This window comes from Antennarius striatus, chromosome 13 (assembly GCF_040054535.1).
Source record: "Antennarius striatus isolate MH-2024 chromosome 13, ASM4005453v1, whole genome shotgun sequence".
NCBI lineage: Eukaryota > Metazoa > Chordata > Actinopteri > Lophiiformes > Antennariidae > Antennarius > Antennarius striatus.
The window spans coordinates 8694570-8722398 of NC_090788.1; the positions used below are offsets into that span (position 1 = coordinate 8694570).

The 27829-nt window shown below is 37.4% G+C and overlaps 3 protein-coding genes across 3 annotated transcripts; 2 read left to right on the forward strand and 1 right to left on the reverse strand.

Moving 5' to 3' along the window:
- Positions 1–141: 141 nt before the first annotated feature.
- On the reverse strand, positions 142–1584 carry LOC137606437 (uncharacterized). Its single transcript, XM_068331689.1, is given in 4 exon segments — positions 142–767; positions 769–1062; positions 1236–1337; positions 1429–1584. Coding segments are annotated over 4 exon segments (747 nt in total). The 3' UTR covers positions 142–572.
- Positions 1585–5190: 3606 nt separating this feature from the next.
- Positions 5191–8463, forward strand: epd (ependymin). The gene is made up of 6 exons (XM_068331040.1): positions 5191–7043; positions 7210–7241; positions 7358–7495; positions 7587–7773; positions 7850–7931; positions 8040–8463. Exons 1-6 carry the CDS (start codon positions 6968–6970, stop codon positions 8164–8166), a joined length of 642 nt encoding a protein of 213 aa, XP_068187141.1. The 5' UTR covers positions 5191–6967; the 3' UTR covers positions 8167–8463.
- A 1097-nt stretch (positions 8464–9560) lies between these two features.
- Positions 9561–27710, forward strand: stag2a (STAG2 cohesin complex component a). The gene is made up of 34 exons (XM_068331039.1): positions 9561–9730; positions 13029–13156; positions 13284–13362; positions 13649–13792; positions 13871–13967; positions 14066–14142; positions 14276–14480; positions 14588–14739; positions 15845–15918; positions 16654–16777; positions 17299–17397; positions 17554–17633; positions 17928–18035; positions 18296–18404; positions 18617–18734; positions 18849–18952; positions 19045–19137; positions 19240–19329; positions 19423–19626; positions 19715–19785; positions 19955–20042; positions 20864–20944; positions 21129–21221; positions 21333–21507; positions 21605–21744; positions 21828–21929; positions 22078–22226; positions 22317–22445; positions 22563–22771; positions 22928–23171; positions 23308–23418; positions 25104–25230; positions 25416–25493; positions 25858–27710. The coding sequence occupies exons 2-34, from the start codon at positions 13113–13115 to the stop codon at positions 25879–25881; spliced, it is 3822 nt and encodes a 1273-aa protein (XP_068187140.1). The 5' UTR covers positions 9561–9730; positions 13029–13112; the 3' UTR covers positions 25882–27710.
- Positions 27711–27829: the final 119 nt, after the last annotated feature.

The window sequence follows — 27829 nt, forward strand, 5'->3', positions numbered from 1 at the left end:
TTTTGATGATCCCACTAGCCCATAATGACTCAAAGAAAATCCCTTATTAATTCATTTACTTTATCTCCATTACAACAATGTCTTCAACTTTGCAGTAATCACTACTGTTTTTTTTAAAAGCTTGAAAATAGTAACACCAACTCGTCACTGTTTCAAAAGCTTTATCCTTTTATTGTCAGCCATAAAATCATGCACAAATATATATACATTAATTATCATATCTAAAATGTCTTTAATGTAAACACTTTCTCTATCATGTAAGAGAAATTAAATAAACCAATTTTAAATAATTTGCATGCTAATAAATAGAGTGATAAATAGTAAATATATCTTTGGAAAGTCCAGTAAATTGTGGGGGGGGGGTTGGGGAGTGGGGGAGGTAGGATGTTTAAAAGTGTTTGGTCTTGTAGTTTATTGCTAATTTACAAGACAGAAAGTTTGGAAAGTTCCCAAGTAAACCCAGAAGTAAACTGTATACGCCAAGTAAAAAAGAAAAAAAGCTTATTCAAGAGCTTCATGTAAAGTGTAGATAACATTAACTAGTCAAGCATTCAGAGTCACAACTCTTTTTTTCAGTGCTGAGTTGTGTTTTTTGAAGCCAGCAGGAGGAAGTCTCTTGCCAGCTTGATTAGGTAAAGGTCTAGATCCCTCAGAATGATGTAACCTTCCACTCGTCTGTCCCATACTGTTTTGGAATTGGATTCTGGGTTAAAGGGTGCCCAAACCGTTGGGGAGGTAGGCTTCATTTGAGGCCTCTGGATGTAACGCATCTAAGGATAAAAAAAATAAAATTTTACAAACATTTTTGATGTTTCTTTCTAAGTATTTGAGGCCTAAAACCTTCACAAGACAGGGATGGATTCCTATGTTTACCTGACTGTTGACTTGGCTCATCAGGTCCCTCAGGTCAAGCTGAATGTGTTTGAAGCTCTGAGTTAAAGTATTGTGGACTACCTGTCCTCTCACATGCTGCTTCTCCTTTTCCAGTTGTTTTCTCTTCCATTCCAGCATATTCCAGTAAGTTTGCAAATCCAAAACAGCAGCATTCAATCTTTCCCAGTCCTGAATGAACAATAACAAGAGACAATCACACGTTACACAATCCCTTTCTACGGTTGAAGTTCCAAAAGGGGAATTTCACACAAGTTTTTAATAAGGTTTACAATTTGTACGAAAGAAAGAGCATCTCATAAAGGTTTGACAATGTGTTTTAAAAGAATCAAGGCAATACTAACTGTCAGCATTAGCCAGCTGTAGAAATCTGTAGAAAGTAAAGGCAGGTTCTCCAGCTGTCGGCTTCTGTCTTCAAAGTTCTTATTTCCCAATTGCTGCTCTTTCTAATGTAAAGACAGCAAAAATTGAAACTTTATCCTCGGTGAAAGCCAACAGTGGATATCTAGAGAAAGAGAGAGCCATTTCAGCACTCACATATAAGTTATTCAGGCGTTGGACACGGGTTCGAGTGGATGTCGTCAAATGTAAGGAGTTATATTTATTCCTCTGTTGGTCTGGTGGTTTAACAAAGGACTCCCCACAGCTCAAAGTGCAGCAAAAGAAGGTGAGAAACTGCCACCAGACAGCCATCTAAAAGCGAGTACAGATATGAAACCAGTGCTGTTAAAAAGCTGAATTTCTGCTTCTCAGATTAGAATTGCTAAAATGTAACACTCCTCTGTGAATAATACTGTTAAAAGAAAAAATTATTTGGGGACATAGATTCTCTCTTTTGGGGGAACTCCACTCTCTGTTTCCAGCAGTAGTTTCTGAAAGGAAGTCCTTAAATATTCTGTTTATAAAAAAAACTCCCTCATGCATCCTCACATATGGCATCCCCAGACGTGTTTTCTGTCTTATGTAATCCAGTAAATACAACTCTGAGCATCCATGCATGAAAAAAAAAAGTGTCACAATTCCTCTATGAGCAGACAAGAGTTTACAAAATGATGCAAGCATACCACATCAATCAGCCACATCCAGGAGTTAAGTTTAGTTTTTCTTTGAGGTTATTTAGCACTATAATGAAAGGAGAAACAAGTTCTGCTTCTCCTCTTTGGACATTTTATTCAGTTGCATCACGCGTTGTTGGTGCAACTCCAATGTAGTCAACATCTTTATGATGGAACCAAAGACAAGGTTCCCCTCCTGAAGTCTTTGAATTACTGATATCAACACTGCATCAATCTTAATACACATTTAACACACATAGAAGAAAAAGCTGTTGAAAATGAAGCACTAATAAATGAAACGTAAATCATACAGGTATATTGATAAGTCTTAAGATGAATTGCGATGTGATCATCACATGAATCAAATAAATGGAAAAAACACCTGCATCTGTGCAAGCTGCCGTATATATAAATAACGTATACACACACACACACACACACACACACATACACACACACACACACGCATACAGTTTAAACATGTGCATTATTTTTAAGATGGGCCTACCTTGACGCAGCAGGAGTGATATGCTATTATGGTTCAGTTACACTGTTTATATATTTCTTAGTTCCTAGTTTCGGTTTCTAACAGAACTTTTTTTTGTCTTTCTCTGTTTCTCTCGATATCTTGTGGTCAACAAATTTCATCATGCAGAAGAGTGATGTTATCAAACAGGTCTTTCTTTCTGTCATTCTTTCTTTCATTCATCCTTTCTTCATTTCTGAGCCTATTTGTACTCTTATTGTCTGATTATGATCTTGCGGCTTTAAATCATGTCTGTCTCTTAAAATGTCTCTTAAAAATGAACTTCTATCCAGTAGATTTATATTTACAATTATGCTGTTCATAAGTCAAATAAAACACATGAACTATCAAAAGTTTGAACACTCATTTTGTTTCTCTGCATGCTCACATTCTGTTTTAATAGTTTTTTAAATTTTCACTAAAATTGTCTTCAATTGTGAAATTCTCTTGTATGTGCAAAGTCACTGTGAAATAAAATAAAATGATATATTATTGCAGTTTTACTTACATCTTATTTATGGTAGTGAAAGTGACAAGCTGTCACAAAATCAGCAGCCGGAAGGATAAGTTCTGACTGTACATTTATTTTTAACTTCAAGGAACGTCTTGAGGGAATGTTTCAGGAGTTTCATGATGGTCATTAATGACTCAGTTTCAGTTGAATCTCATAAAAAACAAAATAGCCAAATAAAATGTCCCTATAATCCTCACAGTCATCATTAAAAGTTATTTAAATAAACCCACCCATTTTATTTCAGTTTCTACTGTACTCTATTTTTCCAACTTCATTTACATCTATGTTTCAGCACACAGAAGTTTATTTTTTAAAGTTTTTATTTGCTGGCATATTGATCGCAGTCATTTTGTCAAAAGCTACTTATATGGGTCATGGGTCTACTTGAACCAATGCATCCCAGCAGGCTATGGGCGAAAAGTGGTGTACACCCCGGATAAAATGCAAGTTTATCATGGGGCCACATGAATGAAAAAAAACCAAACACATTTGCTCACACTCAGACCTAGAGACAATTTTTTGTGACCAGAGCACCCACACAGGCATAGAAAGCACATACAAACTCCACACAGAAAAGAATTGAGCCGCGAACCTTCTTCTATGAGGCAACAGCGCTACCCGCAGCACCACAGTGTCACCCAAAATATACTCAATCATTCAAAAATACAAAAATCTAGATGAAATTCCTCTTCAATAGGGACACTATAATGATTACAGCTTACCTCTTTGTGATATTGCACTCTCACTTTGACATGCCACCATTGAGTTTTTGCACTTCAGCAGGAAAACCTAGAAGCTGTATCTGTACAGTACTTTTGCACAGCCAAGAAAACAGTCAGTGTTCAGCAGAGTTCAAAGTTCACCCTATCTGTAACTAAGCACTATAAATCATACTACATGGGACTTCTGTTTATTACATTCCCATTTCCATTATCCAGCCTTTTTCCACATTTATGATCCTGAAAAATATATTTTACAAGATATTTGATGACTTTAGACATAACCTGTTCTTAAATAAATGTGTAATCTTCTGGCTCAATTCATGCTTCCAATAGAAATCAAAATAATACAGATTTAGAATTAATGCCCTACAAAATGTATAGTATTGTATTTTGAAAAAAACTCTCAATAACAATAAACTCAAATTAGATTAAGCTATTGTAACCAGGTTAATTAATAATAGTAATAATAGTATTTGTTCATTCAATGCAAATTAGTTGTCTATAAATGTAGTTTAGGCTTGACAAAAGTTCCTCAATATATAATACCTAACAAAGAAAATAAATGTTTAATGATATGCTGTTACCTTTATTGCACAAAAATATGACACTTGTACTATGTAATTAATACCCTGAGGCACATAAAAATAATGGTTTAAACACAGCATGACATAACAATCTATGCTCCACTTGTCCTGTCACTAGGAGAGGTGCGTAAGAAGGGCCTTCCGTATTTTCATCACCCACTTCTACGCAGTATTCCCTTCATACAGTAATGTTAAATTTCCCTCATGACAGTTTTCAGGCTCTTTCTTTGTGGTTTCAGACCTCATTTTAGTTTTGTTATGCAGTTCCTTCCCATTTTGAGACTTGTTCAGTACACCACATATCATGCACTGAAGCCCTATCCTATTATAAAAACTGTGGTAAATTAATTGTTTTAATCATTTGTTTATGAAAGTGGTAATGAGTCTCTACTGTGGGTATTTTAAGAAGAATCACAATAATTGATCATCAAATGTCTTCAAATACTACAATCTTATCTAATAGGTGAAATTTATGGACCATGGACAGTCAAGTAAATCCAACTTCCTGTTTCATGTTGAGAAAGTTATGTCACAGCAACGACTTCAAGTTTTACCGAAACCTGAGATGATATTTCATCAGTATGACTTCACTTTTCATTGTCCACAATTTTAATATTGTTCACGTTTGAAATTAACGGAATTTAGTACCAGGCAGGATTTTGCTGCAGCACAGCACCTCTAAACTTCACAAGTACTAATTTTACAACGTCAGCCTGCCAGTTGAGTATTTGTAACACCAAGAGGATTTTTTTTTACATCTTTATATGATACATGAAATTACCTCCAGTTATTTTCATATGTATAAGTACAAAAATAAAATCATATCACACAGAAATCACATAAAAGAAAAAAAAATATCACATTTTCTTACTGATATTAAGACAGATTAAAAGGTGCATTAAGGTGAAGTTTGCCCTGTTTGTAGTGAATTTTTAAAATCCGAAATAAAGTCTGAGTTGAAGCAGAGACTGGCTCCACATAAAATCAATCTCCCTCACAAAATTTCTGCTTCAAAATCTCCTCCTAAACTCACTTCTACCAACATTGTTTCGTACAATTCAAAGGGAAATCACAGCTTTTTTAAGAGAAGTTGTTGTGATATTGAATTATTATGTCATACATGTCCAGGAAGCTGAGTAATGTACTGTTCTAGGGTCACAGCAAAATGTGTTATGCTAAAAAAAAAAAAAAGAATCATGTAAAATAAAAATATTTTTTTTTTAAGGAGTTATATATTTAGAATATTTTCACTTAGTTGTCTTGCAGTCAGACAATAAGACAACTTGTCATGGTCAAGGTTTTTATGTTTGATTATATCCTGTTTTGTTTTGTTGGCATTGTTTCATTCTCCTTTAGTTAAAACAGGGTGGTTTTTGTTTTCAGTGCAAACCCCAATTGCTTCAATAACATGGTTTACAAATTATGGTTTTTTTTTCTGTCTGATTGAATAAGCATACAATTATGTCTCCATTTTAAAACACCAAATGCTCAGATGGTTGTAAAATCAATAGAGATGCAGCACATACATGTTAACAAGTGTCACTTCTCACCTGAGTGCACTGAGTTGTTTGCTTGAAAGCAATGACACAACACGGACATGGTAATGTGTAGAAGAACAAAAGACAGCTGCACAAAGTTAAGTTATGACAACAACACATTTCTGGCCTGACTTGTGCAGATGACCTGGTATAAACAAACCAGGCTTTCTATTTAGTTTGGATCACTTTTATAAAAGAGAGGAAAAGAGTGTTCCAGGAGGCCATCCTGGAGGCCAAAGCTCTTCTCCCTGGTGTTCAGCCTCATAACGAGTTTCTTCACTATTAGATTATCAGATATTACACGACTATTGAGTCCATTGAGTCTGATGTATGTTTGAATACCAAAAATTGTGTGTCCAACATTTAGCCACATTTTTCCACTGCTGCTGTAGTCCAGGGTCCTTTGGAATCCGTTCCATTTTCAACTTCAATGAAAATGAAATGCAATCAATATTATTTTCGTGGAGAAATTAGGACTAAGAATTTAATTTTAATAATAAGTAAAGAACCCCTGCAGTGTTTGAGACAGATCTTTGAAGTTTTTGGGATCCCATAGACATTTTGCATCCATACCATCCATTTTCTATACCCACGTCATCTGTCATCGCGGGTCGCGTGGTGCTGCTGCCTATCCTAGGTGACTGGGCCATGATGCAGGATACACTCCGGATGCGACACCAGTGCATCCATACCAGCAACACCTAACTTGGTGTAAGGATAAACACAAGACAGGAACAAACACATTATTGGTCAGTGCTGTTTTTGGGTACCTGTTAGCCATTCTATTGTCATATTTCATTGTGCAACGATACCTGTCCATTTATGATTGTCCGTAACATTTCATATTCAACCTTCTCTTTACACGGGACTGTGGACAGGAGAGGTAAACTTTGCTTCAAAAACATCTGAGGATAGTTGCATAAACCCAAAAACGTAGGGGTCGTTACCCACTGGGAAGGGGCTTTATTTGTTTAGACAGCTTGACGTTTGAAGTCCAGCCTCCTGGGTCTCTTTATGCAATGCTTACCAACTAAAATCGTTCCTTTTCCCTATAAAAGCAGCATTAACTTGACTGAACGCTTTGGGTTGTTTTTGACATCTCTAACTTTATTTTGTGACTCTCTTTGAACAAGGAAAATGTATGCAGCCATTTCACTCTTCATCTTTGTGTGCTTGACTGCCGCCACCCATGCGGACCCCCATCATCCATGCCGTAAGAATTTGTAAAACCGTTCTTTCTTTTTTTATTTTCTGCTTTTGAATTTTCTGGGTATAAGAAATTTTTCAAAAATGATCGTATTACATAAAATAAATGGTGATTTTACTATAAAATAAGAGTCATGTTGAACATTTTCCTAACTGATATTGCTGACTTTCAGATGCACCCAATATGACAGGATGCATGACTGTGGTGAGTTGTTTCATGTCTTTCAGGCTAAATAGACTATTATTCTAGGACACTTTAAAAAGAATTTCAAACATAGTTGCAATCCTTCTCTATTTTCCCCTACATATATCTTTTACTAGATGAACCTAAAGGGTGATGTGAGAGGCTACGGTTCTTTCACTTATGATTCAATGGGTAACAAACTACGGTTCAAATCAAATGAGAGCCAGCCTGTAAACACATCATTAGGTTTGGATCTTCTGATGTTCTTTGACGAGGTAACGCACCTCTTTCATCAGAAATAAATGTCACAGTTCCCATGATGCTGTTTTGCTTCTTGACATCTGATTCTTTAATTGAACCTGGCAGGGGATTTTCTACGAGATTGACAGTAAAAATCAAAGCTGCGAGAAAAAAGCTTTGCAATGCACCATGCACCCCCTGGACATTCCCAATGATGCAAAGTTCCATGGGATTATAAACAGTGGGAATCCCTCCATTGAAGGGGAGGGATTAAAATTGAATCTATGGACAGGGTCAATGCGAGGAACGAAAGGTAAGTTAGCTGCTATAAAATTAGATTGTTTCCCTTTAATTGGACATTATTCATGACATGAAGAATTTTTTTCCAGGCCATTATATCATATCTGTAACCATGGGATGTCTGCCTATCTCCTCATTGTACTTCACTGAGTCCACAGCATTCGTAGTCAGGTCGGTGATTTCTCATAATCAGCTTTGATATGCCAAAACCAGGCAGGTTTTTAGTATCTATTGCCCTGAAATGAATGTCAATGAAATGTTTGCATTACTCTCTCACAGCAACATGGATGTTGAACTGGAGATCAAGGATCCTGATCTCCTCGTGGTGCCTTCCTTTTGTCAGGGGCTGCCTGTGGAGGAGACACCTGAAGGGACAGTACACAGCTTCCTGAATGAGTTCATGTAGATGAACCATTTCCAGAAGACAATCAAACCCCTCTCCACAAGCGGCCTGCCAGAACTTCTCTATTCTACTCATGTATGACTCGAGTTTCTTGTGTGACACCGCACTACATCACATCTGCTTGGATCACAGCTTCCACTGCCCTATGAAGATATGGCTTTGAATGGATCACACTGTATACATACATTTTGATATAAACGAAAGTGATATGACAGTATTTTAGAAGTAGACATAATTACTAATAGTTGGTGTGTGTTTTTTCAAGTCGGCACTGCTTATAAAACCTGTAAGATGTGATTAATGGAGCAATAAAATGTCAAAGCTGTCATTGTGATGGGTTTTTTATCTAAGGTTGTCATTTTAAAATGTTTTGCTGCTGTTCAATTTTTAGATATGGAATCAAAGTGATTTGTCCTTTGGTTGGATCAATGAATGGGGCTGTGACTCCAGTTTCTTCTCCCTGTGTTCGTATCACCTAGAAATACCCATCACGTGGAGGTGTAACCAGCAAACTACACACCATTTACTGATGTGTTCCACTTAGAGATATAGTCATAAAACTCCCTTCAACAGGCCAAGTTTCAAGTTGGACTAAAATCAAGTCTGAGTTAATCTAAATAAGATTATTATTAGTGTTTTTATTTATAACACTGATTATACTCTGATTCTGAATAACAAAATGAACAAATTCTTAACTGGTCTAATGGCCAGTCTATGATGTACATGGTTATACCAACATTAAAGCAGTCATGAAAAGACAGTAAAAAATCATGCAAATACATTAAAAAAAAATCAGTCATTCAATCAATCAAAATAATTATTAGGGAATTTGGCCACTATCCTTTACTAATTGAAAAATACAAATCAGCTTTTTGTAAATTAACTTTAAAATGGCAGAAATTTATTCTTATTACACTGTAGTTGTGCATATTTGATTCCCTTTGTTTGTATTGTGGTTTTTTTAAATTCAAAGCACAAATTCTTTCCTTAATTGATGTAAAAGCACTCTGTAATCGGTGTTTAGACAGAGGCTATCTTAATCAAGAGTTTTCTACTCATATAGGTCAATCTTTGTCATATTTCAACTAACCACTGTCACATCTTTTACACTTTCCATTTTTTCAAAAACCTAAATAATGTGTTTACAGGTTTTGCACAATAAAAATGCATTTATAAAGACGCGTCAACGCCCAGACAGTTACATTTTTCGACACATTTAGATGAACTAAAAACATGTGTAATAGCTCCTCAGATGTTGTGTACAGTCAGCCAGTCGGATTGTAACCAGACAGGCAGAGAGAAGAGACATGGCATGACCTCTTTTACCAGCAGTTCACGGGACCGCCGACAGGTGGCGCCTGTGCTGCACGCACAACAACGAAAACACAAACTGAGCCTTGTTAGCCACCAAGGAGCTTCCTGCCTAACGTTAGCTAGCAAATAAAAAGATTATTTTTTTATATTTGAAAAATGACATTTTGTGCAGGAAATTAACGAAAACATTTTCTTTGCAAATTGCGTACCGTTTGGATTACATTGTTTTTGTCTGTCTTTTATTTAAAACAAGGTAAGTTGTAAAATGGCGGATAGCTCATGTTAACATCCAGGGGAGTTTGTCATTGATGCTGCATTTCTAAGAAATGTTTGCCGACCAGACACCTGACTCTATTATAAATAAGAGTCAAGTGCATAGAAATAAGACTTGTTTAACATTATTTGTAATTGATGTCAATAATGATGAATAGCCGCCGGTGTTAAGCAGCTAATGTTGCCATTAGCCATCTACTCCTCACGATAGCACTAGCCAGGATCGCAACTGAAGTGGTGCTGAAAATGTATAAAGATCCTCCAGCGAATCTTAATCCCGACATTTCTTGCACGACACGAATAGAACAATCAAATATGGTGTTCAAAAGAGACGGCTTACACATCTCATGTCATTTCGATTTGCAAGAAAGCAGTTTGGCCATCGTAGCAAAGACGTCAGGGAGGAAGAGATGAGGATCGGGATCACCAGCTTCGTAAACATCTGCAGTTTCGTTTGTAGTTCGGAAGTGTGAAAACGGCGCCGGTCAGAATTATTTTAACAATGAAAACTTTTTAATCTGAAACTAAAGTTGAGTATCTTATCAGAACGACATGTCATAAGTGCTTATGAGAACAAGAGCTACTTGTCTGGAAAAAGTGAAGCGCGGTGACGCTGTGACACTTAAACGCAGCATACATGTCCATTTATGGCGCCTGGAGTCAACCGTGTCATGTTTACGTTGTGTTTCGGGATTGCCCGCCGTGTTAGCGGCAGGATTATGTTAACACGCCTCCACAGATTTCCCCTCTGTCGCGGTGAGTTTCGGATGAAACAAATCTGTGGAGTTCTAGCAAAGACATCATTTCCTTTTTGTTTCGTGTTTTTTTTTTTTTTGTCTATTAGAATTTCAAGATTTTATGTAAAATCCTAAATAATTTTGAATTAGTATTTAGATGAGACTATGGATTACAAATTTGAACATAAAAATGTTTAATAATATGTCATTAAACTGTACTTTTTATTCACTGTGTGTGGCCCTGAACCTGACTCAATCTTCATGACAGTCATTTGGTACACATAATAACCGAGTAGTACTTCAAGGTGTTTTATTTAAGACATTACTATTTATATCATTATAATATTCATGTAGAAATTCTGCTGTAATGTGGACACACTGATCTATAGAAAGTTGGAACAATGTGGCTCCAGTGTGATTATAAAAAACATCCTGAAGTTTACTTTTCTCCACCGGTTGGTCTGATAAGAAGCCTCCCCAGTATGACGCCATCTTCATCTGATTTCTTTCTTCATAGCTTCTAACGGCTGCTTTCAGTGGCAACAATTACACAACTGCTTTTTGGGATTCAAAAGTTTGTAGTGTGTAATGTATTGGAAATGCTACTCTAGTCTTATGTAAATATGTTTTGAAAAATGCAAAGAAAAACACGGTTAGCTAACACTTTAACTGAGCTTCAGCTTTGTGGTTTGGGCCTGAGGTATAAATGACATCAAACCATCACAGCCTCATCCTGCCTTCGCACCCTGCATTAACAGAGATAAACAATTTCCTGACACCCAGTTACCTCGTTATCGTCTTTGTATGGAACCTCGTTGCGAATAAAGGCACACAAGTTCCCCCTTGAAAACACTGTGTGAATGGGACTGTTGTTGCGTTTGAAGTGCGCTTCTCGGAAACAAATGAAACCATGGAAAAGGCATTCTCTAATGGCAGCGGCCTCTTTCAACAAGATCGTGTCCTGCCACACAAAATGATCAGACGAACACAAAAATGAGTACAGAATGCTGACTTGGCCTCTGATTTCCCAGATCTCTATCCAATCAAGTATCTTTGGGATGTGCTGGACACAGGTCTGATCCGTGGAGGGTGCAACTTGTGAATTAGAGGACTTCTGCTTGTCTGCTGCAGACGTGTTGGAGCTAGACACCAGAGCATGCCTTCAGAGTTGTGCTAAAGTGATTGGTGGCCAAAGGATGTTATGGCTGATTGATGTGTATGGATGCAAAAATATGAAGTATTGACCTCACAGTTTTGGAATTTAAAACGTGCACAGATTCTTAAACCAAGAGCACAGATGCATGTTATGCATATGACTGTGATTTATTACCTCTATGCTTCGCTTTCATTGCGAGATATTTTCCCTACAAATGACAAAGTAAAATTGCCTTGCTACTGTACGGAATTTATTCAGATTATGTCGGTCAAACACAAAGATTGAACCTTAGTTGTATTTATGTGTATTCCCTAGTTCTTTTGGCTCATCTGGCAAAAACAAAAAACATTCTCATCTGTTTAAAGTGCAGATATAACACCAATTAGCAGTTTATAAATATAAGTGAGAGCATTAAATGTACTGACTTCTACAGTGTACTGACAAATAGATGGTTGGCTTAAAATTGTTCACTGTTCCAAACTGCCATGGGTGGACAAGTCAGTTGATTTACATGACTTCAGCAAAAGATTGTCTAATTTATGAGTCATTGAATTTCTGAGAGAATGACAAAAATTCTACTAAAATGCATTACCAAGGTTTAGAGTGAAGCTGATTTCAAGTAAGATATTGTTGATTTATGAGATGGCAGACATGCATTCTGAGAGTCCTGGGTGAGTAAACTGAGGAATGCGCCACCATTGCGTCTCTCAGAAAATCTGTGTTGGTGAAGGAGGGCTGAGAACAAGTTTATAGAATGACTTTGTTTTAATAGATTCATCTACAGAATGTGAGAAAACTTTGGAAAATATCAAACAATTTCTGACTCCAGGATGGCATCATCAGATTTTTAATTTTTTAGTGGCCGTTGATGTAAAGTTGATTAGATCAAAATGTTAGGTCTGTTCTATTCATGTGCTTCAGTATGCCAGTGATGTCAATAGAAACCATAAATTACATTACTTGCCCATGCATCTGTTCAGGTTCTATAGATGATTTGTAAGCAGCCATTGTGCCTTTGGACCCAAGAATGAATTGATTTCTGAGAAAAGTAGTGCCGCCTTCAAAGTTAGCTGAACTGCTTTGGTATGATAGCTGAGGTTACCTTAATGAGCTGCAGCAAACATACATTTTTTTTCCTTGGCTTTCATCAAACAGAATTTTCTGACATGTTTGTCAAATCCTGGGCAGTTATACAGGTCATGTTGTCTTGGGGCATTGCCAAGTTGGTAAATGTTTGGCTTGATGTTCTCACCATTCCTTTGTCGTCTGCGTTACACGGTAGTCTGTTGAATAAATCTGTGAACATTTGGTTTGCTTGAGAATAAGTCCAGCTAGTGTCACTGTTTTCATTCATAAACAAACTTCACATTTGTCTTATTTTACAGGTGCAACTGAAAAGATCCCCCATCAGCAGGGGTCCGGATCAGTAGAAGCCACCTATTCCAGCCTCTCCATAAAATGTTAAAGAAATGATAGCAGCGCAGGATTTGCACACAGACTTTCAATGTCCTCAGTAAGCAGCATGTCACAAAAATGTATTTATGTATGAAATGTGTCATTGATTTTTTTTTCATTAGTTTGTATCTGTGAACTGTTTCAGTTGTGATTTGTGCCTATAATGTCTTCTGTGTTCTGCACAGAGAGGCAGAATCTCAGTTGTCTTCAGATACTGACCTAGAAGATCCCGAAGGCAAAAATGCAAAGACAGGAAAAGTCCTGGTATGTTTAAGATCTATCTATATATGTATCATCGTTCATCGTTTCCATAGCTGTTGGTGTTTGATGAGGGTCACAGGGAGGCTTGAACATAAGCCAATCCTGGCATGCATTGGATGGAAGAAACACCATAAACTGGTTCCCAGGACATCACAGGGCTATTGAGATTAAAAGCAGGTTGATATTCTTCAGTGTTATTTCCCAGTAATGTTAATGAACGTGCATTGTGCTCATAGTTATGATAACATCATTACCGTCATTGTCCACTTACCATCTTTTTGTTCAACAGGCAGCCAGGAGAGGGAAAAAGACACTTGGAGACAAGGCTAAAGGGAAGCTCCCTGGTGGCCGGGCGAATGGTCATCATCAGGAGAACGGGATGGAGACGATGACCCTGTTCGAAGTAGTTAAAGTGGGGAAGAGCGCTACACAGGTTGGTACACACGACTGTGGGGAAGGGTTTTGACTTGTGTCTTTCTTTTCACTGCCATGGGCATGTTGTGTGTTCCAGTCAGTTGTTGATGACTGGATAGAGGCGTACAAGCATAACCGGGACGTTGCTCTCTTGGATTTAATCAACTTTTTCATTCACTGTTCTGGCTGCAGAGGTAAGTAGCAGACATGATGTTGAAGAACTTGTAGCTTTTTGAGCTCCAAATGTCAATCTATAGAGTGAACTTTGCTGCCTCTGTGATTCTTCATGTAGGGGCTGTGAGTGGAGAGATGTTCAGACATATGCAAAACTCCGAAATCATTCGTAAAATGACAGAGGAGTTTGATGAGGTGATCATCCTGCATTTTTACATCCATTTGAGGAGATTGTAATCATTAATTTGTGCAGTTACCCAATACGAGCATTGAATATAAAGCAATATGATCTTCCTGCACTGAATCATGGCTTCCCCATCACCAACAGGACAGCGGTGACTATCCATTAACTCTATCAGGACCACAGTGGAAGAAATTCCGGATAAGCTTCTGTGATTTCATTGCGGTTCTGGTGCGGCAGTGTCAGTACAGCATCATCTATGATGAGTACATGATGGACTCGGTGATCTCGCTGCTCACTGGCCTGTCTGACTCCCAGGTCAGAGCGTTCAGACATACAAGCACACTAGCAGGTCAGTTCTAAAGCGCATACGTCAATGTGGAATCTTCCTTTGTCTGTTTGTTTGGAACATATTTCAGCTTCTCCAGGTGTGGATTTTAAGTATTTTATCTCTGGTAGCCATGAAGTTAATGACGGCCTTGGTGAATGTGGCTCTGAATCTGAGCATAAATATGGACAACACCCAGAGGCAGTACGAGGCGGAGAGAAACAAGGTCGTTGCCAAAAGAGCCAATGATCGTCTGGAGCTCCTGTTACAGAAGCGGAAAGAGGTGAGAAAAATATTAACTCATAAAATTTGGCTGAATTTCACTCCAGACACATTAACATGATTAACATGAAGGTTGCAGAAGGTATTCAAAGTTTTCCTCAAATATTTTTCCATGCTTTCACTTTGTGCACACACATACACACACACACGCGCGCGCGCGCGCGCGCGCGCGCTTTGTTTGTGGTCATTCTATTGATCCATTTGTACGGTATTTGTGAATTTAAAACTTATAGTTGGATATTAAACTACATTTTATTGACCTTGTACAATATTCAGTCATACATTTATTTTCTGAACTGCTTCTTTCACTTACACGGGTCACAGTGGTTGCGGACCTATGGGCTTTAGGCAAAGAGACACTCTGGACAAGTTCCCAGCGCACACAGAACCACATGAAAAAAGAACAACCACTCACAAACACACTCACCTACAGACAAAATGGAATTGATCAATCCACCTGAAGTGCATGTTTTGGGAGGTGGGAGGAAGCAGGACAACCCGTAGAAAATACACGCAGACACGGGGAAATCGTACAAACTCCGCACAACAATGTCTCAATTCCCAAACCTTGCTGTGAGACACCAGCACCACCGTACAGTCCCTTGTACAAAATTGACTCCAATAAATATATGTTGAGCTTCAGACAACAACGGGTTCTGTGCACAGATTCGTTCTTGTAGGATTGATTTGAGAGAATTTAGCATTCAACAATTATGAATATGAATTTGAATATTTGAATGGTGTGGACAGTCTGTTGTTCTCTACAAACAAATAACAAAAAAAATGTCAAAACCAGGTTGAAAAAAATGTTACACAAGTGTTTACTCACATTTAAAACCATTATACAATGTGTCCCTTCTTAATTTTTGGATTTTGCTTCATTTGGGCCCCTCATTGTTCTGCAGTTGTAAGTACTCATCACCACATGCAGGTGTCATACCTTTTTCCCCAAAAAACTGCATGCAAGCAATAGGCGAAGACTGAAACATCATAGTTATTCTACAGATACATTTAGCAAACAAGCTTTGAAAGTAATGTTTTTCTTAGAACGACAGAAATGTTTCTCCAAATAATTTCAAACTATCTCTTTTGTGTTTGTTTTCCAGCTTCAAGAAAATCAAGATGAAATTGAAAACATGATGAATGCAATTTTTAAAGGAGTCTTTGTTCACAGATACCGGTATGTGAACCCCTGACTGATTTTATACATATGGTAATGCCTCCAACCATTCTTGATTTTTACATCAAAAGACGTTATATTCAGGGAGGCAAGGGGATGAACATGAGATGATGACCTTGACCTTGAGAAAACTAGGTCAAGGTCAACTTTCAACTTTTGTACATTTTTTTGCACATATCTCAAGAACCGGATAAGATAGAAAGACTAATCAAAAGACGTTATATTCAGGGAGGCAAGGGGATGAAAATTAGATCACAACCTTGACCTTGAAAAACTACATCAAGGTGAAATTTTCACTTTTATACCTTTTTAGGTACACATTTCTGAAACATGATGAGATATAATCACAAAACAAAAGGCAACATTTTCAGGAAGCCAGAGGCACAAAAATGTGATGATAACCTTCACCTTTGGAAAACTAGGTCAATGTCAACTTACCACTTTTGTATCTTTTAGGGTGCAAAATTATACTCAACAGTACAATATAGAATTCATTGCTGCAATCATTATGAAAGCAGGTCAGGGTAAAATTTTGAATTCAGGGGTGTCTCGGGATGTTGCAGTCTCTGACTGCCTTGTTCTTCCCTCTAGCAGAGATCTGTTCATGTTTAGCTCTTTGGCGCCCTCTAATGTCAAATCTGGGACAACACTAATGTGAGTCCCCTGTATAAACAGATTGGACAAGGTGATATTTGACCTGCAACTGAATTTAATCAATGCTCTTGTGTTTGGCAGCGATTCCATTGCTGAAATCCGAGCTATTTGTATTGAGGAGATTGGAATGTGGATGAAGCTCTACAGTGATGCCTTTCTCAATGACAGCTATCTGAAGTATGTTGGCTGGACAATGCATGACAAGGTGAGATAACAAAGGACTTACTTACGTAAGAAAAGTTGATGAAGTGATAAAAATAGCTCTAAAAGATTTAAAATCTTAAGTTTAAATCACATTTACTATTTATTGAGAACTCTTGTTGTCATTTTAAGTCTCACATATGCCTCTTAAATTATTTTAGTGTTTAAAGCAACCATTAGTAGTGGTGTGTGTTCATTGAACATAATGGAAACATCACATACAGTCCATATGGATTTATTCATTTATTGGTTTATTTAAAACTCAATCTGTCCATTGTACACATGAGGATAAGGCACTCCCTTTGTACGAACACCAAACCAAAGCAGAGCAGAGGAGAGTTAAGTCAACAAGTAAGAGATGCTCATGCTGAAACAAGTGTTCATATTTTCTGTTAGTGGGTGGCACATCACCTTCATATTTTGTCCCTAGGGGGGCACAACAATAAATGGTTTCACTGGTTCAAAGATAAAGTAACAGCTGATTTTCATCATCAAACATAATGAATGTTTTCATTGTGACTCTAGCAAGGTGAGGTGCGCTTGAAGTGTCTGACTGCCCTGCAGAGCCTCTTCTACAGCAGGGAACTCGGTGCACGACTGGAGCTCTTCACAAGTCGCTTTAAGGTGCCAGAACACGTTCGAGGCTCTGCGTGCATCATCGAAACGTTATGTGTTTATGTTTTGATAGCTAAAGAGTGCTAACATAATTTTGACTTTTGTATTTGACTATTTTCTAGCCAAGATACTGTATTTTAATCACAAAGTTATTCTCGCTGACAGGACCGCATTGTGTCTATGACTCTGGACAAGGAATATGATGTTGCAGTGCAAGCCATAAAACTACTGACACTTGTCTTACAGTGAGTAACACCCTTTCATTGAATGTTTTTTGAAACCGTATTATACAACATTAAAGACGTCTTACTTTCTTTTACAGATCTAGATTGAATATGTTGTGGCACAGGGAGAAGACGTAACCTTTACCCCTCAGAGCTCGCATATGTCATTGCTTCTGTATATGTCTGTTTCTGAGTCTAAACTGGCCAGAGTGTTATTGTGTGTTATTAGGTCATCTTTCCTTCCTCGACCTTATACCAGTCACTGATTCACTGAAACTTTTTTTTCACTAAGAATGCACCCATTTCATCTAACAGGAGTAGCGATGATGTTCTAACAGCGGAGGACTGTGAGAGTGTTTATCATCTAGTTTACTCTGCATATCGACCCATCGCTGTTTCAGCAGGAGAGTTTCTGTTTAAGAAGTAAGTGCTAATAAGAACAACAATTAGAATAATGCTATTTTTTATTACTGTGATTATGCTTACGGACAGTGGAAAGCTGATCTGTTACTGTATTTAAATAAAAACTAAGAATGAAATTTGATGAAATTCCAAATCTTGGAATGTGAGTTGTTTTGGTTTGTCTCACCCCATAGCGTTACTAAATTGACTGCAGGCAAAGTAGTTATTTATTCAGCCTGCCACAGGTATTTTAACAGCTTTATATGATGATGTGATCAAAGGCTCTTCAGCCATCGGGGTCCTGAGGATGAGGGATTACCAAGGAGGGGCAGACAGAGTCTCAATGGAAGCCTTATCAAGACTACAGTCTTCTTCTTCTTGGAGAGTGAGGTAATCAGTTATTTTAAACAAGTGTTCATTGTAATTGAAAAAAGAATGTCAATTTTAGCCTGTTATATGTTAATCTAGAAGTTAGTTTAACTCATTATAGTTTTGGATGAATCATTTGCATTTGCTTCCATTTTTTTATCCATCTACATGATGAGGAATCTTACTTTTAATTTGCATTTGATGTTGATTCAGTTTCGATTGATGTTTTATAGCTGCACGAACACGGGGCCTACTTGGTGGATAGCTTGTGGGAGTGTGGATCAGAGTTGTTAAAGGACTGGGAGACTATGATCAGCCTGCTGCTGGATGAGCCCATGCCAGGAGAGGAGGGTGATGGTCCATTCTTTCAATTACTGGCTCTGGGTTTCCAGCACCAGCATATAGACCAACACAAGGAAAATTAAACCCTTTTTTTCAAAGGCCTTGTTTTATTTCTCTCTCTAGCTCTAACTGATCGCCAGGAGACTGCTCTGGTTGAGCTCATGCTCTGTGCAGTTCGGCAGGCTTGTGAATGCCACCCTCCTGTTGGCAGAGGCACAGGAAAGAGGGTGAGTGTGGTCATCGCGCTTAACGGACAGAAGAGTCATTTTATTTCATGATTTTATGGTGTTATCATGGTTGTGGTTTTGTGCATTGAAAGGTCCTGGGTGCGAAGGAGAAGAAGACACAACTGGACGATCGGACACGGATCACAGAGATGTTTGCAGTTGCGTTGCCTCTTTTACTGGCAAAGGTGATTCAGCACAATGGCCTGCAGCTCTGTGACTTGTATATTTTGATAAAAATTGTTTCCTCTTTCCTGTATTAGCTAACGGTTTCATATCTCTTGTCACAGTACTGTGTTGATATTGATAAGGTGACAAATTTACTGCAAATTCCAAAGTTCTTTGATCTTGACATCTACACAACTGGTCGGTTAGAAAAGGTTTGTGAATTTTTATACATTTTTACACTATGAAACTTTACAATCAGGTGGTTTTGGCTAAACAATATTCTATCCTTTAATTTTATTTGTAAGCATTTGGACGCCTTGTTGCGGCAAATCTGGGAGGTCCAGGACAAGCACACTGACATTGAGGTCTTGGAGGCCTGCTCCACCACCTACCACTATCTCTGCAATGAAGAGTTCACCATTTTCAACCGAGTGGACATCACCCGCTCTCAGCTACTTGATGAGCTTGTAGACAAATTCAATCGACTCCTGGAGGATTTTCTGCAAGAGGTGAGTGCAGGAAGACCTTGCTGTATGGGTGTTTTGAAAATGAAGGGTGAATGTTCGGATTTCACTGGTTTGATGTGTTTTATTTCAGGGTGAAGAGCCAGATGAGGACGACGCCTACCAGGTTCTGTCTACACTCAAGAAGATCAGCGCCTTCCATAAGTAATGCAGTTTACACATTTGTACTAATGCTTTCAGGATAAAGTTATTTGTTGAGGAGACATTCAAGTACTGAGTGTTGTTTTCTTTTGTGAGGTAAGATGGAATTAATGTCACCTGTATGAAATCCTTAGATGTGTATTTAATTTTTTTTTGTCCTTTTTGCTTCTAGCGCACATGACCTCTCTAAATGGGATCTCTTCACCAGCAACTACAGGCTACTCAACACTGGTCTGCAGAATGGAGATATGCCTGAACAGGTATCTCAGCTATTAGAAAAGGTTCTGCTCAAAATTTTTCAAAGGTCCTTAAAATGATCACAAGTCATTAAAATGCCTCATAAATTTACTGCCATTTTCTCCAGTAAACGGATTTTGCAAACCACATACAAACAAGGAACTTTTATGTTATCTAAGATTGTAGCTATTACTGGTTTCACAGCATACTAAGGAGTACAATTTGATTTTATTACTATGAAAATATGTTCATTATTCATTGTATTTATTTAAGTTTTAATGGGAATTTGTTTAGAACATCCAAAAATTAAAACAACAATGATTTGTTAATGAGGATAGACAACCAGTTAGTGAGAAATTTGGGAGTGAAATGTCTAGTACAGGGGAAAATGTGCCCAACCAGTTCCAATTTAACAGACATTTTCCTTGCATATAGATAGATAGATAGATAGATAGATAGATAGATAGATAGATAGATAGATAGATAGATAGATAGATAGATAGATAGATTGATTATTAATCCCGGAGGAAATTGTATATAGTGAAATACTGTGATCCTGTACAAATGGAATAGTTTGTAAGATGATTATTATACCATGAAAAATGTTAAATGTGTGCAGTCATTTTAGGGGATTAGAGAAATATTGGTTATGACTACACATAACCATGGTTTTGAAACGGAACATGTATGGCACATTTAACAATAATATTTGATGAAGTCACTGAAAGCACAAGTAAAACTAATCTGATTTCTCTGAGTAATCTGCTTAGTGAAGTATACAGTATGAGACTAGACTGTGAGGAACATGACTTCTCATCCGATCTGTTTGCTTCCTCTTCTCCAGATTGTGATTCATGCAATGCAGTGCACACATTACATCATCTTGTGGCACCTGGCAAAGGTTCCAGATGGCAGTTCATTAAAGGTAGTCTACATGTTGGGATTTTTAAGGTTGACTTTGCAAACTTACTGAATGAGAAAAAAACATCAATGAAGCATTTCTATCCCTTCTGTTTCATGTAGACGATCATGACAAATAACCTGATTTTTTGAGTTCATTGAATTTTACTTCTCTGCTTTCTTTTAAACTGACTATTTGCTTTTTTCAGAATGATATGGTGACCTTGAGAAAACAAATGAGAGCTTTCTGCTTAATGTGTCAGCATTACCTAAACAGCATCAACACAGCAGTTAAGGAACAGGTGGGATTAGGCTGATTGTTTGTTTTTTTATTTCCAGAATTTTCCTGTAGGCTATTACCAAACAGGTTTGCCAGTATTTTTAGAAATGCTTAAGTGATGTGTTTATTCCAGGCTTTCATCGTTCTATGTGATCTGCTAATGATCTTCAGTCATCAAATTATGTCATCAGGCCGGGAACAACTGGAGCCTCTGGTTTATGCACCAGACTCCACCTTGCAGGCAGAGTTGCTTAACTTCATTCTGGATCAAGTGTTCATTGATCAGGATGTCGATAACAACAGCACAGGTTAGAGTCAAGCACCATTGTGAGAATCAACCACACCGAAAGTAGGAAGAGGATGTAGTTTATATTAATGATTTATTTTTGTAATTTCTCTTCTTAGACGGACAGCAAGACGATGAAGCCAGCAAAATTGAGGCTTTGCACAAGCGAAGAAACCTTCTAGCTGCCTATTGCAAATTAATCGTTTACAATGTTGTGGACATGAACACCGGAGCAGATATATTTAAGCAGTATATGAGGGTAGGCTCAGAACCTATTTTTCTCATAAATTTTGAGAAACTGTTTCTGGTTTTCTCAACAGTATCCATTCTCTTGATTCCTAGTATTACAATGACTATGGTGATATCATCAAGGAGACGATGAGTAAAACAAGACAAATCGACAAAGTACAATGTGCGAAGACCCTCGTTCTGAGCTTGCAAAAGGTAATATTCTGTTACTTTGTAATCTTTCGTGTGTGTGTGTGTGTGTATTTGATTTGCCATAAATAATAGTAGGAGCTAGAGTAAGATTTTGACCTTTTCTTGTGACACTGCCTGTGACAAAAGTGTTCCTCTCTCGTTTCTTTTGTAGTTATTCAATGACATGTTGTCTGAACTGGGCATTAATGTTGACCGCTCGTCGTCAGCCTTCTGTGGTATAAAAGAGCTAGCCCGGCGCTTCTCATTGACATTTGGGCTGGATCAGTTGAAGACCAGGGAGGCTATTGCCATGCTACACAAGTAAGTATTCAAAATTACCCTAATTTAGAAATGTATCTGTGTTTTAATGAGCAAAACTTAATCATTATTTCCATTTGTATTATGTTTTAGGAATGGAATTGAGTTTGCTTTTAAAGAACCTAGTCCCCAAGGAGAAGGGGGTCCTCCTCTCAACTTAGCCTTTTTGGACATCCTGAGCGAGTTCTCAAGCAAATTAATCCGGCAGGATAAGAGAACAGTGTAAGTTAAAGCTAACAGATGTGTGCTGTGGTTTGTGTTCGTAGCGAGCATGGAGTCTGATGAGGAACTCTCATAAATAAACTAGTAGTCACTGCTCTCATTCTGACACTTCTACAGTCACATGTATCTGGAGCGATTCATGACCTTTCAGATGGCCCTGCAGCGAGAGGACTGCTGGCTGCCTCTCATCTCGTACAGAAACTCCCTACAGGTTGGAGGGGACGACGACACAATGTCTGTCATTAGTGGCATAAGCAGTCGAGGGTCCAGCATCAGGAGTAAGAAGTCCAAACAAGTTGCTGCTAGCAAAAGGAAAATTCCTGAAGGTGAGCTCTTTTATTAATATTACTAAGTGTGTGATGGGTGTCTTTAAATCACCTTACATATGGACTACAGCACTGTGTTAGACAGTGACATCAATTCTCTGAAGTACCTACTCTGTAAATTCCAGGATTTTATTTTCTAAATGATTTCTGTAACAGAGGAGAACAGCTGCAGCAGCACGGATGCAGGTTGGTTGAACCGTGAGCAGAGCATGCAAACGCCAGTGATGATGCATTCTCCCCTCACCTCCACTGTACTGAGGGATCCAAAGAAGATGAGACCAGAGGACAGCTATGCCACTACATACACTTTGCCAACAGAGCAGCATCCCCACCAGCATGTGCCTCCCCAGCAGCAACAACAACAGCAGAACCGACACCACCAGGCTGCCATTGATTACAAGTATGAAAACCTTTCCTCATGCCTGCTTTAGTGAATGTTTGTACTGTATATGTTTCTGGTTGCAAAGTCTCATGCTGCTTTTTGCTGCATTACAAGTAGAATGTAGTGATTGAAATTTGAAATATGTTCCCCACAGTACCCAGGTTACATGGATGTTGACTCAGAGGCAACAAGCTGAGGCTTGCCAACAGCAAGAACGCATTAGCATGCACTATGCCAAGATGAGGAACCACATGCAGCAAGCAATGTGAGTTGACGCTTCTCATTGGACTGCATTTACAGTTTTTTTGAGTCGCTAACAAGCGTTTGTCCAAACAGCAGTCACATTTTCTAAACTCTTAACACAGACTCACACCTAGAAAGCACAATTGACCAAATGGTTAATTTTCTTCTCAAAAACACATTTTGTTAAATTAACACTAACTCCTCATTTCAAAATAGAACACCTTTTTCTGCACACACACTGTACCAAAACACTAGATATTTGACTCAAAATTAAATCACTGTGTCAAACAATAATGCTTGTTTTCACTTCATAAAGTACATGCAGTCAATCAAAGTACACCAGGTTTCAAAATACTAGTTATTGTTGACAAAAGTTGCATAGACTTTCATGTTTCAAATTTGCTGGTATTTGCCTGCATAATGTACACAAAATGTCTTGGTTGGGAACTTTATGTCCACATGCAATTTTCACATTCAAAAGCATTCCAGTAAAGAGCAAATCAGGTTTTTTCCTTTACAGTTTATTACAGGAGGTACAGTAAAAATACCGTTTACAATATGATAGAAAAGAAAAAGCTTAGTGAACAAAATATTAATGAAAACACACAAGAGCATTCTGAACAACAAAAAACAATGACAGCAAAAAGCCCAGAATAAAAAGGGGGAGGGCGGGGGGGCTTACATAAAAAAACACAAAATTACCGTCTCTAATCTGTACAATCTCTGATATCATCCAAGGCAATGCACCTGGGATGGAACTGCTGGGTATGGCGGATCCACCCTTGGCAATGATCAGCTGTGTGTCAATGGGGGGGCAGTGACTCAGTGGTAGAGCGGGTCATCCAATGTTCCAAGATCGGCGGTTCGATTCCCACTCTCGCCCAAAAATAACCAGAGTGTGAGCTGACAGTGGGAGGTGTCAGCTCACCTCTGGAGCACTGCCAAGGCACCATTGAGCAGGGTGCCGTCACCCTTACAAGTTGCTCATTTGGGCGCACCTGAAATGAGTGGCCCACCACTCTTCCCCCGCCCCTGCATGCATACAGGACCCGTGTGTGTGTGTGTGTGTGTGTGTGTGTGTGTGTGTGTGTGTGTGTGTGTGTGTGTGTGTGTGTGTGTGTGTGTGTGTGTGTTCAAGGCCTGTACACACTTATCTATACACGTGTGAATTACTAACACTAGAGTGTGCCACTAATTTCCCTTTGGGGATTAATTGAGTATATAAAATTTAAAAAAAAAGAAGAATTTAAAAAATATATTCAATTGTTTATCAGCTGCGATACATTGTTTTTGAACTGATATCATTGCAGAAGCAGAGGTTTTTATACTGTATCTAAGGTTTGGAATATTGTTGTTGCTATTGTGGGATGTAGTGTGTTAACATCCGAAAATAATAGAATAACAATCCACTATTTTGTTGGGAGGTATAGCTTGTCTGTTAAGAAAATGAAAGCATTGTGTAAATATTTTCATTGACTGCATATTGTGTGAAAGCAACATGAACTGTGTGAATGGTATGGCCACAAAAGACCGATGTTGTGCTAATTGTGTTTAGAGTTTTGAAAATGTGACTGCTGTTTGGACAAACGCTTGTTAGCGACTGGAAAAAACTGTAATAGATTTGACTTCTGGGCTGTAACTGTTCAGATAACAAATAGCATGTGAAAAAAGCACAAGATCCAACACATGCTTATTTGTGCTTCTCAGGCGACGAGGCTCTGGACTCATGGAGGATGACGAGGAACCAATTGTGGAGGACGTGATGATGTCATCAGAGGACCGCTTGGAGGATATCAATGAGGGCATGGATTTTGACACAATTGACATCGATCTGGTAAGTAAACACAACCTGCACCTTACGACTTAGAGTCATAAGATGCAGGTTATGAATACGATTTTGACATATCTTTACCTCTTTAGTATATGTGAAAAAAACATGTATACAAACAATCCATTCATTGGACAAAACATTTCCATTGTTTTATATAATATTGTTCTGACTGAGCTGTTATTTTTCAGCCAGCATCAAAGAATCGCAGAGAAAGATCTGAACTAAAACCGGACTACTTTGACCCATCGTCGATCATGGATGATTCTGTAAGAATTTTTTTTCTATTTGATATATAAAATTCAATATTTTTATTGTAATTTTGGTATTGTCGGATGGCTCGGGTTACTGTATAGATATTTTTGAACTGTAATGCGAATGTAAGTCTTGATTTGTCATTTTAAAATGATTATTAAAATCGAATGTTGTCTATACAGTCAGATAGGACATTTTATAGCATTAAAATTCAACTTCTCATAACTTGAACTCCTTGTATGAAGTCAGACTATAGTTATACAATTACAGCATTTATAAAACACAAAACTAGTTGTGCTCAAGATGGAAAAGTACAGAAAGAAATTGTTTTTTGTGTACAGGACTGTATTTTTAAATACCCTTTTTCTATGTTTCTAGGTTCTCAATGTTTCAATGTTCTAAAACAAATTGAATGCAGCAAAGAGGATGTATTATCTAATCCTGAGAAGATGCAGTGGATGGCTTTTCTCTGTGGAAATGGAGTGAAATGGACTACTATAAATAGTTTTGAGACACCAACGTTTGCCTCGTCAACACTTTGTTTAAAGGGAGTGTTTGAATTAGAATTTTTTTAAAAATATACTTTCACACTCTGGACTTTTGTCGAACTACTTTTGTTTTATTCATCTAAAACTACTTAAGTTTTTACTAAGCTTACACAGGCAGGTGCATGGTGAGAGGACAAAAACAAACAGAAATTCAGATAAATATTATACAACTTTAATTTTTTTATTAAGAAAAAAACTGATGTAAATACGTAGAGGCCCATATACAGAAAGGGTGAACACGATTTCATGAACACCAGCCAATAGAAACACAATAACCAAACAAAATAATAATACCATTATGATGCTTGTAGCATTTGTATTTGTTGTTGAACCCAATAACAACAGTGCTTTGTCAGAGGTGTTAATTCAAAGTTATGATAATTTACAGCCATATTTTTAGGAATTATCATAAGCACTAATCAGTGCCTCACACAATTTAATGAAGAATCAAAGATTTACTAAGATAAAATTTGTTCTATTGGAGTAGATTGCATTACGTTGGAAATGTGTCAATGATATCGTGTTCACCTGCTGTATTTTTAAACTAGACTTTGGCATGGCATGTAGCCATATATCAAAATATTTACACAGTCAAGTATAATGTGAACTGACATCTTATACTGTTGGACGGGCCATCCACAAATTATATATACAACATTCTCAGATTTCTTTGTGATGTTATTTTTTAGAAATATGCGTCCTGCTTTTATACTTTATAGATGACTTTGGTTAATAGATATTTTGTAATGACAATCAAATGTAAAGTAATTGTTTCTAATTTCACATAATTGAAATAATCCTTTTTAATGAAAGTTATTATGTTACTATAAATATGGCCAGCTATTTGTATTTTCATTTCTCTATAATGAATGGGAGCACATGTGATGCATTGCTCAAATTTAGTGATTTATAAAAGTTCATGGCTACATAGAAATATTTTTTAAGACTTGGAGCAGTGACATGGTCATGCATAAAATTTTGGCTCAATCTTATTCACTTCTATATCTTCAATATTTCTCAACTATATATAGTATCTAAATATATAGACATGACATTATTCCAACCTTTAGAAGACAGCATTTTAAAATGTTTGAGAAAGATGTGTGTTACCCCCCTTTTGTTTGCGTGCCGTGGATCTTTTTCAAATTGCCAATTTATTTTGTGTACCACTGTTACGTGCATAAGAGTTATATAACTATTCTGAATTACAAAGTTTGAGAAATCTTTATAGCTATTATAGTATCAGAACTGTATATTATACAACAGATATGTAATATATTGTGAATTGGTGCTCATTTTATATTTGCAGTTTGCTTGGAATCTTAGGGAAAGGGTAATGGTATAGAATGTAACTTTGAAGCTAGCCTACAAATTAGCAACTATACATACAGTACATTATATTTGCATTTCAATGAATTACAGCTATATTCCCTTATCTCTGTGTATTGGCCAGGTTGGCAATTAAAATTTTATGGAAAATAGTGTATTCAAATTTTAAGTCCCTAATTTCAGAATTTCTGTATAAACCAGAGAAACATCACATGGTCTGAAGCATTACCGTCTACATATTAACTATTCATGGTAGGCAGATGGGAAAATACATCTTAGAATTGCCTGTAAAGAACAATAATTTATCAAGGATGTTTTCTGTTTTACATTGAACTTCTGGAAATATATCTATGTTTTCAAATTTAAATATTTGTGTACATTGAATTTGTGTTTTTATTCTATTTTCAAAACGCTCATTGCTTTCCCTAAGGTTTGTATGTCTACAGATGTAACATGAACAGAATAAACACTTT